Source organism: Protomyctophum parallelum, assembly GCF_964188405.1.
Source record: "Protomyctophum parallelum genome assembly, chromosome: 14".
NCBI lineage: Eukaryota > Metazoa > Chordata > Actinopteri > Myctophiformes > Myctophidae > Protomyctophum > Protomyctophum parallelum.
Window position 1 is genome coordinate 6,128,417 of NC_139709.1, and position 21,706 is coordinate 6,150,122.

The 21,706-nt window shown below is 43.7% G+C and overlaps 1 protein-coding gene across 1 annotated transcript in view; it reads left to right on the top strand.

The window, feature by feature from the left end:
* Window positions 1–240: 240 nt before the first annotated feature.
* cop1 (COP1 E3 ubiquitin ligase) overlaps window positions 241–21,706 on the top strand; it is a 41,126-nt gene continuing 19,660 nt past the window's right edge. The window contains exons 1-11 of the mRNA XM_083781526.1: window positions 241–760; window positions 2,163–2,543; window positions 3,301–3,360; window positions 6,208–6,305; window positions 8,348–8,412; window positions 9,849–9,965; window positions 11,150–11,218; window positions 13,281–13,340; window positions 13,990–14,069; window positions 18,185–18,257; window positions 21,187–21,304. Coding sequence (XP_083637652.1) covers window positions 699–760; window positions 2,163–2,543; window positions 3,301–3,360; window positions 6,208–6,305; window positions 8,348–8,412; window positions 9,849–9,965; window positions 11,150–11,218; window positions 13,281–13,340; window positions 13,990–14,069; window positions 18,185–18,257; window positions 21,187–21,304 — 1,183 coding nt within the window. The 5' untranslated portion in view covers window positions 241–698. The remainder of the gene's footprint in view (window positions 761–2,162; window positions 2,544–3,300; window positions 3,361–6,207; window positions 6,306–8,347; window positions 8,413–9,848; window positions 9,966–11,149; window positions 11,219–13,280; window positions 13,341–13,989; window positions 14,070–18,184; window positions 18,258–21,186; window positions 21,305–21,706) is intronic.

Genomic DNA, 21,706 nt, shown 5'->3' on the forward strand with positions numbered 1-21,706 from the left:
TAGTCGACTAAAATCGTATGACATTTTAGTCGACTAAAACTAGACTACACACTAGAACATTCCAGGTGACTAAAATGTGACTAAAACTAAGTGAAAACTATTCAAGAGACTATGACTAAAACAAAAATTTGCTGCCAAAAACAACACTGCTGGTGGTGATGCTCGAGGTTTAGTTTTTCACACATGTTTAGTTTATTTCTCTCACGGTGTCTGGCAACACAAGGCAGTAGCAGCCAGCCAGGCAGCCCAGTAGTAGCTAGCTAGCGGTGTAGCTAACCTAAACTAGCTCCGTCGGTGAGCAGCTAATCCCTCAACCACCACCACCACCACCACCACCACAACAACAACACAGCGCACTTATCATGTCGTGCCTCGGCTTCTCTCCTGCTGCCATGTTGTAACACACCGCACAGACACGCTCACAGCCGAGGAGGGACGCGGGGCGACGGATTAAAAAGACAACACTGGTCTGGTCTGTCCTGGTCTGTCTGGAGGAGGATGTGTTAGCACGGTCAGCTAGCTACCCAGCTAGCTATAGCTCGCATCATTTTAGCCTGCTGCTAGCTAAGCTAACATCGTTCCAGTAGGCTACTACTACAGAGCCCACCGAGGTCGTCCGGATGCTTTGATTAAGAACATAAACGACATCTCAAAGTGTTATTTAGTGTTGTTGTTATTATTGTTGGTGTTGTTGGATCATGTCCCGGCCGCCCTCGCAGGGTGCTAGCTCGGTGCCCAGCACCAGCAACAACACTGGCAGGTACATGTTTTGATTTTCTCTAATTCTAAAACCGTTTATAAATCAGTGGTTCTCAATACCGGTGGTCCTTCCAGGTGGTCCCCGGCTAACTGATGGGAGACTAGTTGGTAACCAAATGGACCTCCTTATGTAGATCTTTAACTCTTGAGAGTGGAACCAAATGGACCCCTTCCTGAGAGTTAAATTATTGTTAAACATCTGCATTACTTAAATTACAAGAAGTTTACACAATTAGAGAATGTTGAAGAATTTGCTATTTTGATCAACGTTTTGCCTGTTGTCTCTCCTAAATGGTATCAACATCAACACAGCATGGAATTGTGGACACATCTGGTCCAACAATAAATTAAATACATATTCTAAATGTTGTGTCCGAGAGGCTGAATCTCATCAGATGGTGGTCCGTGGCTCAAATGCAGAACACATAATGGACCTTGATATTGAAAGGGTTGAAAACCACTGGTTTATATGATGGCTATTTTCTTTTTATTGTTTTCGCATACTGCATATTTATGTCATTAATGTTCTGATGAATTGAGTAAGAAGGACCCCAATGGAAACAAGCCTTATGGTGCGTTCACACAGGCAGACACAAAGTGTGGAGCAGCTACATGCATCTTTGCATCGCCATGTCGCTGCCTTCCATTGACAATGAATGGTAGACTGTATCTTTGCATCGCCATGTCGCTGCCTTCCATTGACAGTGAATGGCAGACTGTATCTTTGCATTGCCATGTCGCTGCCTTCCATTGACAATGAATGGTAGACTATCTTTGCATTGCCATGTCGCTGCCTTCCATTGACGATGAATGGTAGACTGTATCTATGCATCGCCATGTCGCTGCTTTCCATTGACAATGAATGGTAGACTGTATCTTTGCATCGCCATGTCGCTGCTTTCCATTGACAATGAATGGTAGACTGTATCTTTGCATCGCCATGTCGCTGCCTTCCATTGATTGACACATACTATTGAATCACGCATCTCCTCCTGTGCTTGTGCTTCAAACTGTTAACCCATTTTGGGAGGGAACCCCTTTTGGTGTTTTAAACAGTATGTTGTACTTTTTAGCTGTTGAAAAATAGCAGATCTACAAGCACCGAGTGCCACGCTACGAGCTTGTAGGTCTGCTATTTTTGAAAATGTGGCGCAAATCTTTGAATATATTCTTTCAGAGCGAACGTTTTTAACTCAAATCTTTGCTTCTGGGGGGGTCCCTGGAACAACATATGTCCAGATGGGGGTCAGCGGCCAAATACATAGATCTTTGACATGAAATATTGAGCACCGTGACTGACATAGAAACATGAGCTATTTCAGAAAACTGTCATGATTTAGAAGAAGACATTTCTTTAAATTTCGATGTCATGACCTAAAGTGTTCCATCCCTCCCTCACTCAGCTCCAACGGTAGCAGCGCTGCTGCCGCTGGGACGACCGGCAGCAACGGCACCGGCGGCGGTGGCGCCAACAACAACAACAACGGGAACAACAACGGCAGTGCCAACGTGGTGCCCTCCTCTCGGACGACGTCGGCAGCGGGCGAGCAGGGCGGCGGCGTGTCGTCGGTGCCCACCGCCTCCCTGGCCGCCGTGCAGAGCTCCAGAGGCTCCGGCGGGGGTGGCGGTGGCGGCCTGGCGTCGCTGAGCAGACCCTCCGCCGCGTCCTCCTCGTCGTCCTCCTCGTCGTCGGGGGTCCTGAGCAGGAAGAGACCCCTCCATCAGGCGCCGCTGTACAACGGCCTGCTCAACTCCTACGAGGACAAGAGCAACGACTTCGTCTGGTGAGGATAACGAGAGACGTGTTTGATCTGAGGAGAGGGTAGACCACGCTGTGGGACCAAATGGTCACGTAAAGCAGTGGTTCCTCAAAGTGGGGTCCCGGGACCCCCGGGGGTCCTTGAGGGAGTTCCAGGGGGTCCCCAGCTAAATGATAATTTGGAACCAAATGGACCCTTTAGGTCACCACACACACCAAGCGCGTTGTTCGGATTTTTAGCAGTGTTTCTCCATCGGTTTTCCGAAAAACGTGGCCGGTGTGCAACCACCTTTATGGGCTTGTATCTCTGAGAGTGTACAACATTTGGTTTCATTTGTACGCTCTCAGAGTTAAATTAGCATTGATTTTACAATATAAATTTGGGGGTCCCGGAGATAGATAGAAATGCTATTAAATGGGGGGTCCATAGACTAATGCATTTCAAACTGGGGGTCCTTGAAATTAAACGGGTTGAAAATCACTGCTAGAGCAGTAATAATCTTCTCTTATTGGGGGTCCCTGGCATATCTTTTCAAAGCCGTGGGCTCATTAGTGTCAATTTGGGGGTCCTTGACATGAAAAGGTCTGGGAACCAGTGACCGTTTTCAACCTTTTCTTTTCATATCAAGGTCCATTTTTCTATTCGGCATTTGAGCCGCGGATCCACCAGTCAAAATCAATAAATAAACTATCTACGATAGTCTTGATCCAAGTCTACCCTCGCAGAGTTACGAATGGATAAAGAACATTACTATAACGTGGTTTTCTCTCCTGTTTTCTAGTCCCATTTGTTTCGAGATGATAGAAGAGGCTCATATGACCAAGTGCGGACACAGTTTCTGGTAAGTGCCACTCCACTTGCTAACATGTCTTTTGCTTTACTGTTTTTTTTTTTAAAGAGGCCTGTTCTTTTTTTTTAAGAGGCTTGTGATACTGACAAGCCAGTGGCAGAGGAGGCTGAAAAACGTCCAAATAAAGACTATCTATAACCAAATAGGCTGGGTGCCGGACGTGGAAAGATATTCCTGGGAGCATGCATCTGTTTCATTCTTGAACTGATGCCAGTCACAATCCATCTCAATGTACAGTTCAACACATCATAATTCATCGGCCATGTACAGTCCAACATGTTCACAGCGGGGCATAACTAGCCCATTTTGGGCAGGAACCCCTTTTGGTGTTTTAACCCATTTTGGCCTGACCTCGAAAAAAAAAAAAAAAATCTTCTAAATCCTCCAGTTTTCTGAAAATAAATATTTTCACGATTTTTCAAAAATAACAGACCTACAAGCTCGTAGCACGCCACTCTGTGGCGCGCTATGAGCTTGTAGATCTGCTATTTTTTCAATAGCTAAAGCATAACATGATGCTAACACCAAAAGGGGATCCCGCCCAGAATGGGTTAAAAGCAATATGTTATACTTTAGCTATTGAAAAAAATAGCAGATTTGGAAAAATCGCGCTTTGCTGAATGACGTGACTCTGTTGGAGGAGAGCATGTGTTTGGCGATATACGCAGGCTGGGGCAACCTGTCTTCGTCAAAGTTAAGTAACAGCCGTGATGATGGAATGAAACGTATTGTATTGAAGTGCATAAACAGGCCATAATATACAATATAAGAGTTGTATATTTGTGTTGGCGTCTTCTACCAACCGACACGCTTCACTATGCGCGTGGCATCATCGAACACGGACGTTATGCAGGAGAACGCCTGCTGAGTGGCAAAACACTACTGTCTGGCCTTAAGACAACCCATAGATCCAGACAGAAAAGTCCTGTAGGATTGTATTAAACGACGTTAAACTCACCAACGTTGTAGCTGTACAAAAAGCATGTTGTGAGCTACTTTATGTCAATACATTCCATGCAGGTGATTCTTTTGTGTCAGTGATTGGTAATTGGTGTAGTAATCCTGGTCACTATACTGCCTCCCCCTGGCCAGCCGGGGCGCCTGATGGAGGGGGATAGGAACTGGTTGGAATAACGTGTTCCTTCCCACGCGCTACGCTACGTCCAACCAGGGAAACTCCCCCTGTCAGGTGTAAAAGGAGCAACTTGGACACTCATGCATGAAGGAAGCATGAGTTCGAGTCCGTTGCTCTCCCCTTGTCCCCCATATATGGGGACTAGGTTGGCGGAGGGTGTGTAGAGCCCAGGACCACATTAGATGATTGACACAGGGGTGAAAAATGGGTTACAAAATCGTGGGATAAAAAATATATATATAAAAATAAAAAAGTGTCTGTGATTGGAAGCGCTCGTTTTCAATAACGCAACGTCCTGCTGCCTCCTACATCATGTGAAGTTTAGAAACTAGGTGTACCACCAGTTGGAGTCTGTGTGGAAGTGAACAACAGGCCTGCGTTCTAAACTCCAACACTCCTCAACGCGGCTCAATGTTTTCTCAGTCTAGATGAGGGGGCGTGTTCCGGGGGAAAAATGATGCATGTGCGTACTCTCTACAGGGAAAGTACTGTCCTTAACCTCTTGTGAAATCCTGCTGTGTGTGTGTGTGTGTGTGTGTGTGTGTGTGTGTGTGTGTGTGTGTGGACGATAATAACATCCCATGCCTCATGGTGCTGCCAGAATTGGCCAAAGATGATATTCGAATATTCCTTTTAAAACACACACATGTATTCGAACAATTTTCAAATGATTTCGAATGTATATGATTTTAATATGATATGAATATTGCAGAATAATATGCTGTAAAACTTTCTCTTTCTTTAACCCATTCTGAACGGGCACCCATTTTGGTGTTAGCATCATGTTATGCTTTAGCTATTTAAAAATAGCAGATCTACAAGCTCATATCGCGCCACCGAGTGGCGCGATACGAGCTTGCAGGTCTGCTATTTTTGAAAAATTGAAGAGCGACTGACATTTTTAGAATCTGATCTCAGGTCAGAATCAGATCATCAGACCAGTGTGTGTCAGAATGGTCAGATCAGAATGGGTTAATTATATGGTCCGGTGATGGTCCTGTATGGGCCGCGGTTGGTGCTCTTGAGTCTTGCGAGATCAAATTAATGATTCATAATTATAATTATCTTAATAGCCTAATTTTGCTATAATGTTTTTAGTTTACGTGGCACAGAGTCTCGCCAGAACTCACACAGCAAATTGTATTGTTATTCTTCTTAATTGAAATCTTAATTTAAAATATTTGATTATTATTTTATTTGTTACATTTGAATATTAATTTGAATATGGAATATTCACACTAATGCCTCGGGTGGTTTTGATTGATTGATTGAAATATGTATTAACAGTTTGTAGAATTTACAGTACATTTTAAGCACAAACTCAATACAAAGACTGTTAACTGTGAGTGGACGACCCAATTAAGCATTACACTTGTTTACAACAGGGTCCACATTGTTCAATTCATCAAAACATTTAGAGACATACAAATAGACACTTCTATGTAGCTAAAGAACAGAACAGGAATTCATCATAAGAACAGAACAGGAATTCATCATAAGAACAGAACAGGAATTCATCATAGAATTCCGTGTGTGTGTGTGTGTGTGTGTGTGTGTGTGTGTGTGTGTGTGTGTGTGTGTGTGTGTGTGTGTGTGTGTGTGTGTGTGTGTGTGTGTGTGTGTGTGTGTGTGTGTGTGTGTGTGTGTGTGTGTGTGTGTGTGTGATAATAACATCCCATGCCTCGGGTGGTCCCTCTCTGCAGCTTCAAGTGCATCCGTCAGAGTCTGGAGGACTCCAACAGATGTCCCAAATGCAACTACATCGTGGACAACGTGGACCAGCTCTACCCCAACTTTCTGGGTAGGCACAATTTACAAGGCATTTAGCAGACGCTCTCAATCCAGAGCAAAAAATACATATAAATAAGTGATGCAGACCGAATATTCGGCTGCAGAAAATGGCTAAAAATGCATTTCAGACCACGGAAATGTTCACTAGTGTTTATGGACAGATGCATTACATCAAGGGGTTTTCAACAGGTGGTCCGTGGACCACTGGTGGTCCGTGAAGGGAATACTGGAAGACTCACCCCGGTGCGTGCCTGTTTTTCCTCCCGGAATTTTCCCCCAGTGAGGGGGATAACTTTGTAATATGCTATTGGCTGTTTGTATTCTTTTTGGAAAAATATAAAAAGATACTCCTGTGGAAAGGCTATATTATTTTACTTATATTGACCCTATAAACAATTTAGTATTATTTAGTATATGTAAGGTTTTGCCCCCTCAAATGATACCTCGTCAGGTAATCCCCACATATCCTACAACAACTTCTGTGAACAGACTTCACTGTAGTAGCTTTTCATAAATTATATTTGTATTTAGGCTGTCAGTCTGGCGTCTGCTGTCATGAAAGTTTATAGTTAGAGAAATTCAAAGTCCAGCCGTCTGCTGTCCAGCCTCTCCCACCCCTCACTGGGGACAATTCTGGGAGGAAAACAGAAACGGGGTGAGTCTTCTTGTTACCCGTGAAGGTATTGCATGTGGTCCCTGACCATGCATTTAGCCATGTAGCAAAGTGAAGATTCTGTATTTTCTTCCACGGAAACAGAACGGTGCACTAAACGTCTGTGCACTGTTCCTCGGAAGTGTGTCAATGTTATCAGAATTCCTGGGAAGTCTGAGGTTAATGAATTCCACAGAAAAGGCAGTTAGAATCTCAAGAAGGGTGAAGTGTACCAGCTTGCCTGATTGAGTCATCATTATTAGGAAATGTGCCAGTGTTGTTTTTGGCAGGAGATTTCGATTTTAGTTTAGTCACATTTTAGTCACCTGGAATGTCTTGGTGTTAGTCTAGTTTTAGTCGACTAAATGTCATAAGATTTTAGTCGACTAAATCTACAGTTGATTTAGTCGACAAAAATGTGTTTTGGCAGGTCTTGATGCCGTCGTAATGAGTGTTTTTACACTTGCTGAAAATAGCCGATCAGCCGATCAGCTATTTTCAGCATGCAACAAAGTGTAAAATGACTTATACTGGATCTCTTGTCCACTAGTCCCTTCCTAACATTTTAGTCTAGTTTTTATTTGTCAACGAAATTGTCAGTATATTTAGTCTTAGTTTTAGTCACCGTAGCTTAGTTTTCATTTAGTTTCCATTCGTTTTTGTCAGTGAAAATAGGTAGTCGACGAAAAAATTTCCTCTTAGTTTTAGTCGACGAAAACAACACTGAAATGTGCTATATCTTGCACGTATTTGCCATTTTTACTAGCAAGTCCTTGACATGAAAAAGGTTGAGCACCACTGACATAGATACAAGAATGTTAGCTTTTAGAAGCCTTTTTTTAATCGACCTCGGGTCAAAATGTGTTAAATGTTACGCTGTGGTGCATTGTATTTATTAACCCCTTTTGGGGCTAAAGCATTATGTTATGCTTTAGCTATTGAAAAACAGCAGACCTACAAGCTCGTAGCTTGTAGGTCTGCTATTTTAGAAAAATCGAAGAACTGCACTGACATAGAAACATAGCTTTTTCAGAAAACTGTCAGGATGTAGAAGACATTTTTAGAATCTGATCTCAGGTCAGAATGTGTTAAATGTTACGCTGTGGTGCGTTGTATTTACTAAGCTGGGATCTCCAGTCCTGCCGGTGTTGTTACTGCCACGGTTAAACTGACCTCTGATCCTCTTCCTTCCGTCTGTGTTCCAGTGAATGAACTGATCTGAGAACTGATCTTAAACTGACTGATCCTCTTCCTTCCGTTTGTGTTCCAGTGAATGAACTGATCTGAGAACTGATCTTAAACTGACTGATCCTTTTCCTTCCGTCTGTGTTCCAGTGAATGAACTGATCTAAGAACTGATCTTAAACTGACTGATCCTTTTCCTTCCGTCTGTGTTCCAGTGAATGAACTGATCCTCAAACAGAAACAGAGACACGAGGAGAAGAGGCTAAAGTTGGACCATCCTGTAAGATCCACACACACACACACACACACACACACACACACAGAAACCTCTAATCTCCATATTCTAACTGCTTGTGTGTTTTTTTTTCATAAATGATGCCCTATTATTATTTGATCATGCCACGGCACGTCACACAAAGGAATCCAACACGTAGCAGATCTACAAGCTCTCAACGCGTCGCTTCGCGCTGCGTTTCCAGCTTGCAGATCTGCAGTGATGTGAATAGGTTTTCAATGTAATGAGTCTCAGGATGCAGGGATGGTCTTTTAAATGAGTCCCAGTTTCTATGTCAGTCGTTCTTCGATTTTTCAAAAATAGCAGACCTACAAGCTCGTAGCGCGCCACTCGGTGGCGCGATATGAGCTTGTAGATCTGCTATTTTTCAATAGCTAAAGCACGACATGATGCTAACACCAAAATGGGTGCCCGGTCAGAATGGGTTAAATGAGTCCCAGTCCCACTTCAACGACGTTATAGGAGTCATATTTTGCCATTTTTACAAATTGCAGCATTTAACTCCCATTTCATTTTATATGGTTATAATGTGGTTATATTCATGTAGAAAACAGAAGAAGAAATGATTATTATAACTAAAGCTAGCAAAATAAACTAGATTAAAAAAACAGTACAGTAGTACAGTAGTGCATCCCGTGGATGCAGAGGTCGTTGTTTTATTGCATCCCTTAACTATAAACTGCGTTTTGGGATGCAAAATGCACCCTATTTTAATCTCTGTATAATACTCTGTCTGTCTGTGAACAGACACCCTGTTATCTCTCCTAAAATGGTCCTGTGTCTTGTCTTGACCCCAGACCGGCCCAAGGTGGCTGTTATCTCTGTTAAAATGGTCTTCTTGTGTTGCAGAACGGGTCCAGATGGCTGTTATCTCTGTTAAAACGGTCTTCTTGTGTTGTAGAACGGGTCCAGATGGCTGTTATCTCTGTTAAAACGGTCTTCTTGTGTTGTAGAACGGGTCCAGATGGCTGTTATCTCTGTTAAAATGGTCTTCTTGTGTTGCAGAACGGGTCCAGATGGCTGTTATCTCTGTTAAAATGGTCTTCTTGTGTTGCAGAACGGCTCCAGATGGCTGTTATCTCTGTTAAAATGGTCTTCTTGTGTTGCAGAACGGGTCCAGATGGCTGTTATCTCTGTTAAAACGGTCTTCTTGTGTTGCAGAACGGGTCCAGATGGCTGTTATCTCTGTTAAAACGGTCTTCTTGTGTTGTAGAACGGGTCCAGATGGCTGTTATCTCTGTTAAAATGGTCTTCTTGTGTTGTAGAACGGGTCCAGATGGCTGTTATCTCTGTTTAAACGGTCTTCTTGTCTTGCAGAACGGGTCCAGATGGCTGTTATCTCTGTTTAAACTGTCTTCTTGTCTTGCAGAACGGGTCCAGATGGCTGTTATCTCTGTTTAAACGGTCTTCTTGTGTTGCAGAACGGGTCCAGATGGCTGTTCCAGGACGTGCTGAGCCCGGATCAGGAGAACCTGGACCTGGCCAACGTCAACCTGATGCTGGAGCTCCTGGTGCAGAAGAAGAAGCAGCTGGAGGCGGTGAGCAAAGGAGACGACGACGTCAATCTAATAAAATGCTAAATAATGAATCTAAATGACATGACTTTAGCCTGTAGTGTGCACGCTGTCTGTAAGGTCTGGGGGTTTCAGATTAGAGTCTCTTCAGTCTTTCATTGATAATGATATATGATATGAATGCTATAGCAGAACCATTGCGGCTCAAGAATCCACCACATCCTCCTCCACCCCACTGGGAGTCTGGTGCAACGCACAGGTCCTCGCGGTACTCCTGGGCCCGGACAGGAGGCAACCCACAGAGCCTATAGTCCCTCCACATGCCAGAATTGTACCTCTCAGTCCCGGCATAGTAGTTCCGGAGTGGTTCCAAGTCTTCCAACGGATTGTGTGCGGCCCTGGTCTTTCCCTAGTGGGTCTGATCGAGGGTAGCTACTGGGGAGCTTGTAGCCTGCCACTCGGTGGCGTGCTATGAGCTTGTAACATAATGTTTAAAACACCAAAAGGTTTTCCCACCCAAAATGCGTTAAGAAGAAGGATCCGTCTACTGGCACCAAAAGGAGCTTAAAACGGTGAAGGAAATGGATTCATCGCTTTGTTTTTCTTATATTATTTACACACTGATTCAATCTGCTTCATTGGGCTTGTTGTGCTTTGCTTATACTTTGAGCCTCAAGACAACACATTAAGACCATTACCACCTCTGCCAGATGCAGTGTGACATTCAAAATAATGGTACAATTTAGTTTACGACCAAAACACGCCAAAACACAAGGAATCCTTCTAGATAATAATGTATACAATTGTTTTTTATTATGGTAAGCATGTCTGTCCAACACTTTGAGCACTTCCCCTCTGCATGAGAAGTATAATTCGAACCTAAACCGGGACAGATGTTCTGCCAAACACTTAACATTACCCCCACACCCCGAGCATAAAATAAATACAAACATAAACTCTAAGAGGAAACCCTGGTTCCAATAGCCATATTTGTGCACGTTAAAAACCTTTTTTATGTGATCACAGGCCTTTTTTCAGACTCCTAACTAAAACAAAACACCCCTCTGGCAAATCTTACCACCCAAGCCTGAACCAAAGCCAGGGAAAGCCCTTGCCAGAGCCAGAGGTATGGTTTCTCTTACGCTCCTACGTGGTTTTCATTGTGTTCTAATTCTTAAAACTGATGGATTGTATTTGTGTCTCTAAAGGAATCCCAGGCTGCCCAGAGACAGATCCTCATGGAGTTCCTCAAAGAAGCCAGGAGGAACAAGAGAGAAGTACGGAGGCGTTTTGATTGTTTTGATTTGTATCAAAGGTTCAAGATGTTTCATTGAAAAAGGAAGGGATGTCCGCACACTGAGTTGTAGCTGTCCTGTCGTATCCTGTCTCAAGATGTTTCATTGTCACATGATGCACATTGGTAAATAAAATGGTGCATTTATATAGCGCCTTTATCCAAGGCACACGTTGGCTTTGTTTGGCCTCGATGCTGGGTACGGAGTTGTCCAGGTTAGTGGACCACAGCTTCACTGGAAAACAAAGCAAAACAAGCAGTCAGACAGACATGTTCGTCAGGGTAAATGGTGCATTTATATAGCGCCTTTATCCAAGGCGCTTTTTACATAGATTGTGCATTACATTCACCCATGATGGCGGTGGAAACCATGCAAGGCACCAACCTGCACATCAGGAGCAATTGGGGGTTCAGTGTCTTGCTCAAGGACACTAACTCTGGGGGAGCCCACAGGGTTCGAACCGGCTACCTTGCGGTTACCATCCAGCCACTCTACCCACTGAGCCACCCCCCCCCCCCCATTCCACAATGGACTCAAAGTTCTCAGCCGAGTCTTTTAAGTAATTTGGATTCCACGGAAGCATGTTGCACAGTGAAAGAGAACCCATCTTCAACCTCTCAATGTGTTGGCTTGTAGATGGGCTAGTTTAGGTTTTACGGCCGCTAATTGTTGAATCAAACGATCGACTCTGCTTAATACGCTAAACCCAGCCTTTTGTTTTATGTGTTTAATTCGCCGTATTTTTAATAATTAAAAAGAAACAGCGACGGGTCATTTTTCACGGATCAAAAGCCCAAATACTTCAGCATATGCTTTAAAGGTAATAAAACAATCTCGGCAGCGTAGAATATTTGATTAAAATGCGGGTAACGCGTTTTATGGAGTCAAACTGTTACGATTAGAGCATTTGAAGTGGTCAAATTAGCAACATGTTCGGAAGAATCTTCCATAAGATAAACATAATGGTCTCGGATGTTTCATATAAAAACAAAGGTGATTTCTTCACCTGGTTTGCAGTAATGTAGAACAGCAGGAACAATATTTCTAAAACATCATTTTACATATTGTGTTAATTGTTGAGTTAATTTGATTATTGGGTCCTAGACCAGAAATTGCTGATATGATAAATAACTAAAAGGGTAACATTTATTATCTTAAAAAGAAGAATTATAATAATAATTATATAAGATTTAATAAAATTGATTCGTGGTAATTTAACTCTCAAGTAAAACATGAACAGGTTTTTTAACCCATTCTGGGCGTGAACCCATGTTGGTGTTAGCATCATGTTATGCTTTAGCTATTGAAAAATAGCAGATCTACAAGCTCATAGCGCGCCACCGAGTGGCGCGCTACGAGCTTGTAGGTCTGCTATTTTTGAAAAATCGAAGAGCGACTGACATTTTTAGAATCTGTCCTCAGGTTAGAATGGGTTAATCAGACCAGTGTGTGTCCAGTGGAAACCTCGTATGAATCTGATCTCAGGTCAGAATGGGTTAATACCGTGGCTATATCTGGGACTTGATGTGGCTACAGCCGGTCTGGTTGATGACAACCATACTTTACAAAACAATCTCTGCTACTGTACTATAATAAGATTATTATTGTACTAGGCCTAGTATGAAGGAAGAAAGTGGAATATCCGCTTCACGATATAATTCTGCTCCCCGCGTTTTTGCATCGTCCAAGGACACATAGGCTCTGATTCGTGCAATATTTCTAAGGTGAAAAAAGGCAATCTTGGTAACATGATTAATGTGTGAATTAAAATTCAATTCAGAATCAATAATAACCCCCAGGTTCTTTACTGTACTGTTACTTTCTACAGTCAGGTTGCCAAGTCTGCTTAATATTGATTCTTTCTGTTCACTAGAACCGATTATAAGAACTTCTGTCTTATCCTCATTTAGCTTGAGAAAGTTCTAGGCCTAGTATGGTCGTCATGACAGAACAGCGCGTGTGCTAACCTCTGCTACTGTGTGTTTATGAGCAGAACAGGCCTGTTTATTTAAATGTCTGTCTCTCTGTGTTATTTCATCGTCAGCAACTGGAACAGCTGCAGAAGGAGCTCAACTTCCTCGAAGAGGACATCAAACGTGTCGAGGTACACGCACACACACACACACACACACACACACACACGGAGGCACTAATTATGCAAATTGAAGACGTTGTATGAATGAAACAATATAAATGTATCACTTGTACTGTACCTGCATTCTTCTTACTTACCGTACTAACAAATCTTTCTTTTCTGTTATCCTCAATTTGAGTTGAAATTCCAATCGGTTTACTTTGTGTATCATATCTATGCTCGCCCATGTTGTGCACCCACTAGTAAAAGGTCCTTCACAGGATGTTTGCCTATTTATTAGTAATAAAATGTAGTGTGCCCCCTGCTGCTGTTACTCAGGTATCGGTCCATGGGTGGATCATCTGATTAATGCCAAGCACTCTTTTAGTCAAATGACCACGAGTGGCCTGAACATCGCCGACATGACAAAGAGCAAAGCCAAACAACTTTCTAAATATTGCTCTGTCCCCCATCACACACAAGTGTTTGGTCAAACCACGTGACTTCCATTGGAAAAGCATCGGGGCGGGGCCATGAAACACAGGCAGAGCACAGAACAGTTGTTCTTTATGTGTGTACGAAGCCTAACCCTGTTACATTTGTTTCCCTGTAAACTAATATGTATTTGTGGATTCTAAATAAAGAACCTAAAATGTGTGTGTGTGTGTGTGTTCCCCAGGAGATGAGTGGGCTGTACTCGCCACTGATGGAGGCGGAGTGTACGGTGCCTAATGTGGAGGCTCCCTCACCTGCGCCCAGGTACACACTCACTAGTACACACCTATACACCTGGCCCAGGTACACACTCACTGCACACCTATACACCTGGCCCAGGTACCCACTCACTGCACACCTATACACCTGGTCCAGGTACACACTCACTGCACACCTATACACCTGGTCCAGGTTCACACTCACTATACACCTATACACCTGGCCCAGGTACACACTCACTGCACACCTATACACCTGGCCCAGGTACACACTCACTGCACACCTATACACCTGGCCCAGGTACACACTCACTGCACACCTATACACCTGGTCCAGGTACACACTCACTACACACCTATACACCTGGTCCAGGTACACACTCACTGCACACCTATACACCTGGTCCAGGTACACACTCACTACACACCTATACACCTGCGCCCAGGTACACACTCACTGCACACCTATACACCTGGCCCAGGTACACACTCACTGCACACCTATACACCTGGTCCAGGTACACACTCACTACACACCTATACACCTGGTCCAGGTACACACTCACTGCACACCTATACACCTGGCCCAGGTACACACTCACTGCACACCTATACACCTGGCCCAGGTACACACTCACTGCACACCTATACACCTGGCCCAGGTACACACTCACTGCACACCTATACACCTGGCCCAGGTACACACTCACTGCACACCTATACACCTGGTCCAGGTACACACTCACTACACACCTATACACCTGGTCCAGGTACACACTCACTGCACACCTATACACCTGGCCCAGGTACACACTCACTGCACACCTATACACCTGGCCCAGGTACACACTCACTGCACACCTATACACCTGGTCCAGGTACACACTCACTACACACCTATACACCTGGTCCAGGTACACACTCACTGCACACCTATACACCTGGCCCAGGTACACACTCACTGCACACCTATACACCTGGCCCAGGTACACACTCACTGCACACCTATACACCTGGCCCAGGTACACACTCACTGCACACCTATACACCTGGTCCAGGTACACACTCACTACACACCTATACACCTGGCCCAGGTACACACTCACTGCACACCTATACACCTGGCCCAGGTACACACTCACTGCACACCTATACACCTGGCCCAGGTACACACTCACTGCACACCTATACACCTGGCCCAGGTACACACTCACTGCACACCTATACACCTGGCCCAGGTACACACTCACTGCACACCTATACACCTGGCCCAGGTACACACTCACTGCACACCTATACACCTGGCCCAGGTACACACTCACTACACACCTATACACCTGGCCCAGGTACACACTCACTGCACACCTATACACCTGGCCCAGGTACACACTCACTACACACCTATACACCTGGCCCAGGTACACACTCACTACACACCTATACACCTGGCCCAGGTACACACTCACTACACACCTATACACCTGGTCCAGGTACACACTCACTGCACACCTATACACCTGGCCCAGGTACACACTCACTGCACACCTATACACCTGGCCCAGGTACACACTGCACTGCACACCTATACACCTGGCCCAGGTACACACTCACTACACACCTATACACCTGGCCCAGGTACACACTCACTGCACACCTATACACCTGGTCCAGGTACACACTCACTACACACCTATACACCTGGCCCAGGTACACACTCACTGCACACCTATACACCTGGTCCAGGTACACACTCACTGCACACCTATACACCTGGTCCAGGTACACACTCACTGCACACCTATACACCTGGCCCAGGTACACACTCACTGCACACCTATACACCTGGCCCAGGTACACACTATAGACCGATTCCGTAGCGGGTCTCATGGTCGCAGCCTACGTATTTCCTGTAGGCGGACTCGACGTAGCTGCGGGGTTTAAACCCTCACCAGGCGCACCTCTTCCACTACAGTGAACGGCAGAGTGACTGATGTTAGTTTGCCTCAAACTTTACTCCTTTACCTGCTTTTTTACTAACACTAACATTACAAAGATGCCCAGAACATCGAGATGAACCGGTGTAGTTTATGGCTGCTCAAACAGTAGTGGCAACATAAAAATAAAAATAAAACGGAATGTCTAATATCCACTGCGGTGGCGGAGACCAGAGCCATTGAGTAATGGTTGAGACGAAGCAGTGAAAGATACATAACGCCAGTCTTACCCAATACCAAATCTTTCTGTTTTATTAACACAAGGCTGCTGTACTTTATACCTCATACTTTAAATGCTTAGTATGAGGTATAAAATACAGCAGACTTGTGTTCATAAAACAGAAAGATTGGGTATTGTGTAAGACTGACATTGTGTATCTTTCAGGACCTTTCACTGCTTTGTCTCAACCATTACTCAATGGCTCTGGTCTCAGCCACCGCGGTGGATATTTTGTCATTACGTATTTATTAATTTTTTATGTTGCCACTACTGTTGGAGCAGCCATAAACTACACAGGTTCATCTCGATGTTCTGGACATCTTTGTAATGTTAGTGTTAGTAAAAAAGCAGGTAAAGGAGTAAAGTTTGAGGCAAACTAACATCAGTCACTCTGCCGTTCACTGTAGTGGAAGAGGTGCGCCTGGTGAGGGTTTAAACCCGCAGCTACGTCGAGTCCGCCTACAGGAAATACGTAGGCTGCGACCATGAAACCCGCTACGGAATCGGTCTATACACCTGCGCCCAGGTACACACTCACTACACAACTGAATTGTATAGAGGGTATGCACATTCATGATCTTCCCATAAGGACACGCCCCCCCCTCATCTAGACTAGAGTGGCAAAACATTGAGCAGCATGGATGGAGTGTTGGAGTTTGGAAGCGCTCGTTGGAAATCACTCAACCGTCCTGCGTACCACCTGTTTCTAAATGTCACATACAGTAATGCAGGAGGCAGCAAAATGTTGTGTTATTGAAAGCAAGCACTTCCAAACTCTGACTTACTTAACCCATTCTGACCGGGCACCCATTTTGGTGTTGGCATCATGTCATGCTTTAGCTATTGAAAAATAGCAGATCTACAAGCTCATATCGCGCCACCGAGTGGCGCGATACGAGCTTGTAGGTCTGCTATTTTTGAAAAATGGAAGAACGACTGACATTTTTTAGAATCTGATCTCAGGTCAGAATGGGTTCATCAGACCAGTGTGTGTCCGGCGGAAACCTCGTATGAATCTGATCTCAGGTCAGAATGCGTTAATCTTACTCATCCCATGGCCTAGGGGGCCATAGGGGTGTCATGGTGGATGCTTGGTCAGTCAGGGATCTCCAGTGCTCTCGGTCTTCAGCTGTGCATAGCAGGGTCCGTAAGCTGCAGCCAGTCCACTCCTTGATGTTGTCCGTCCAGGACTTTCTCTGCCTGCCTCTTCTCCGCTTCCCCTCCACTGTGCTCTGACACTCTGACAGAAAGTAGCTCATAACGTTTCTATGGTGGATTTTTATGAAACAAAAACTTTGCAGATAGAGGATAATTCAAGCTTTTTGTACAGCTGCAATGTTGGTGAGTTTAACATTGTTTAATGCAATCAGACAGGACTTTTCTGTTTGGATGTATGGGCTGTCAAGGCCAGAAAGTCGCTTGTGGGCGTTCCCGCATAACTTCCAGGTACGATGATGTCACACGCATAATACCCTCTATTCTATAAACCGGGTTCATCTGCCTGGCGGTGTCATTATGTAGCCTTTATGTGCTCCATGAGGGCTAAACAGAGTAGGTGATGCTACAAATTAAATTCTGCACAACCATACCACACCAGCAGATGTTGGTGTAACGCTGGTGTAAGAGCCTCATTATTGCACCCAATGACTGCTATAGACAAGTGGAAAATGGGTTGAAATACTTTAGAGAGGTTAATGAAGGTTTGTTGGGTGAGGTTTGGAGCCGGGAAGCTCTTCCTCAGACCTTTACTCAACAACGGGAGCGTGACACCGCGTGGGACATTAATATTACAACACACACCACATACTGTCACGGTGTGTCCCTTCAGGCTGCCATAGATCTGTCACGCCGAATCACTTTCCATTGGTGATATAATGGCTGAAATATTGAAACGATGTACAGTTACTTACAGTATGCTTTTTTTTCTTTTTTCTCTTTGACGAGCAGCAGCAGCAGTATTTTGGACGTGAGCGACTACAGCCAGCCTCCAGGCTTCGGAGGGACGTCCCAGGCCAGCCAGGTAAAGAAACACGCCCTCTTATTTCACCATTTATATATACGTTTATCTATATACGTATCTATATACATATATCTATCATATCGTTGCTGTCGGGCAGAATCCTTCCTATCGCCATATTTATTCAGATTTTTTACATTTTATTTAGTTGTAAATGACTGACAGTTTTCTGAAATACCTAATGTTTCTAGGCCTATATCACTCAATATTTCATGCCAAGGACTCCAACAGTTATATGTAATTGCCCGCCGACCCCCATCTCAAAATATGTTGTTCCAGGGGCCATCCCCAAGAAGCAAAAGTTTGAGTAAAATCAGTCGCTCTGAAAGAATATTCCATGGTTTGCGCAACATTTTCACGACTTTTAGTAGACCTAAAAGCTCGTAGCGCGCCACTGTAGATCTGCTATTTTTCAATAGCTAAATTATAACATAAGCTTAAATGTTTTACTCCATAAAACGCGTAACCCGCATTGTAATCAAATATGCTACACTGCCGAGATAGTTTTATTACCTTTAGAGCATACGCTGAATTATTTGGGCTTTTGATCTGTGAAAATTCGGCGATAAAAGGTTCCTCCGTTTGTTATGAACGATCGCACCACCCGCCATCTTGGTGCGCCACAAGACCGCCCCACAAGACCCTCCTCCATGAGGAGTTGTACCCCGTTCATTTGCATTGGCCTCAATTTCCCAGAAGCCCTAGCAGCCCACAGCATGTGTTGATTTCCGGTTTCGTCATCATAACATGAAGGTCTCGTCTCCAGCTCCGCGGCAAAGACGGAGTTTCTTTTTAATTATTATAATATGGCGGATTAAACACATAAAACAATAGGCGGGAATGTCGTATTACGCGCGGTGGAACCCTGGATTAAACAATTAGCGTCCGTCAAACTGTTAAATACATGAATGTATTTATACGTTTCCCAGCAGGGTAAAAGACAGACATAGTACAACATTAATGTGTATTTTGTACCTTTCCCAGACGGGTAAAAGACAGACGTGGTACAACATTAATGTGTATTTTGTACCTTTCCCAGACGTGTAAAAGACAGACGTGGTACAACATTAATGTGTATTTTGTGCGTTTCCCAGCAGGGTAAAAGACAGACGTGGTACAACATTAATGTGTATTTTGTGCGTTTCCCAGCAGGGTAAAAGACAGACGTGGTACAACATTAATGTGTATTTATATGTTTCCCAGACGGGTAAAAGACAGACGTGGTACAACATTAATGTGTATTTATATGTTTCCCAGCAGGGTAAAAGACAGACGTGGTACAACATTAATGTGTATTTATACGTTTCCCAGACGGGTAAAAGACAGACGTGGTACAACATTAATGTGTATTTATATGTTTCCCAGCAGGGTAAAAGACAGACGTGGTACAACATTAATGTGTATTTATATGTTTCCCAGACGGGTAAAAGACAGACGTGGTACAACATTAATGTGTATTTATATGTTTCCCAGACGGGTAAAAGACAGACGTGGTACAACATTAATGTGTATTTATACGTTTCCCAGACGGGTAAAAGACAGACGTGGTACAACATTAATGTGTATTTATATGTTTCCCAGACGGGTAAAAGACAGACGTGGTACAACATTAATGTGTATTTATATGTTTCCCAGACGGGTAAAAGACAGACGTGGTACAACATTAATGTGTATTTATATGTTTCCCAGACGGGTAAAAGACAGACGTGGTACAACATTAATGTGTATTTATATGTTTCCCAGACGGGTAAAAGACAGACGTGGTACAACATTAATGTGTATTTATATGTTTCCCAGCAGGGTAAAAGACAGACGTGGTACAACATTAATGTGTATTTATATGTTTCCCAGACGGGTAAAAGACAGACGTGGTACAACATTAATGTGTATTTATATGTTTCCCAGACGGGTAAAAGACAGACGTGGTACAACATTAATGTGTATTTATATGTTTCCCAGACGGGTAAAAGACAGACGTGGTACAACATTAATGTGTATTTATATGTTTCCCAGACGGGTAAAAGACAGACGTGGTACAACATTAATGTGTATTTATATGTTTCCCAGACGGGTAAAAGACAGACGTGGTACAACATTAATGTGTATTTATATGTTTCCCAGACGGGTAAAAGACAGACGTGGTACAACATTAATGTGTATTTATATGTTTCCCAGACGGGTAAAAGACAGACGTGGTACAACATTAATGTGTATTTATATGTTTCCCAGACGGGTAAAAGACAGACGTGGTACAACATTAATGTGTATTTATATGTTTCCCAGACGGGTAAAAGACAGACGTGGTACAACATTAATGTGTATTTATACGTTTCCCAGACGGGTAAAAGACAGACGTGGTACAACATTAATGTGTATTTATATGTTTCCCAGACGGGTAAAAGACAGACGTGGTACAACATTAATGTGTATTTATATGTTTCCCAGACGGGTAAAAGACAGACGTGGTACAACATTAATGTGTATTTATATGTTTCCCAGACGGGTAAAAGACAGACGTGGTACAACATTAATGTGTATTTATATGTTTCCCAGACGGGTAAAAGACAGACGTGGTACAACATTAATGTGTATTTATATGTTTCCCAGACGGGTAAAAGATAGACGTGGTACAACATTAATGTGTATTTATATGTTTCCCAGACGGGTAAAAGACAGACGTGGTACAACATTAATGTGTATTTATATGTTTCCCAGACGGGTAAAAGATAGACGTGGTACAACATTAATGTGTATTTATACGTTTCCCAGACGGGTAAAAGACAGACGTGGTACAACATTAATGTGTATTTATATGTTTCCCAGACGGGTAAAAGACAGACGTGGTACAACATTAATGTGTATTTATATGTTTCCCAGACGGGTAAAAGACAGACGTGGTACAACATTAATGTGTATTTTGTACCTTTCCCAGACGGGTAAAAGACAGACGTGGTACAACAGCACACTGGCGTCGCGGCGGAAGAGGCTGACGGCCCACTTCGAGGACCTGGAGCAGTGCTACTTCTCCAACAGAATGTCTCGCATCACGGGTACGGAAACGCTCGCCAAAAAACACACAAGCTTGCGGTGGGTCTTGCTTATAGGGGGGACTGTCACCTGGGGGAGTCCCCAGGTGACAGTGAGTGACGTGACCATTTAAGGACTTTTGAGACCTTTTTAATACCTAAAACAAAAAGAAAGAAAAGACAAAAAACATTACTGCATCAAGGGAAAATGGACGATCTACAAGCTCACAATGTCTCACATTGCGAGGTGTTGTGAGCTTGTAGATCTGCTGTTTTCACAATATAAAAGAACAAAAAAACCTAAACTGAACTCCTACAATTCCAAGTGCTTCTCAGGGTTCAAACGTGAATGTTTTTCTTTTTGGGAGTCCCAGCCTGAAAAGGTTGAGAACCCCTGCTCTCTAGTGCATCATCATGTGTGACTAA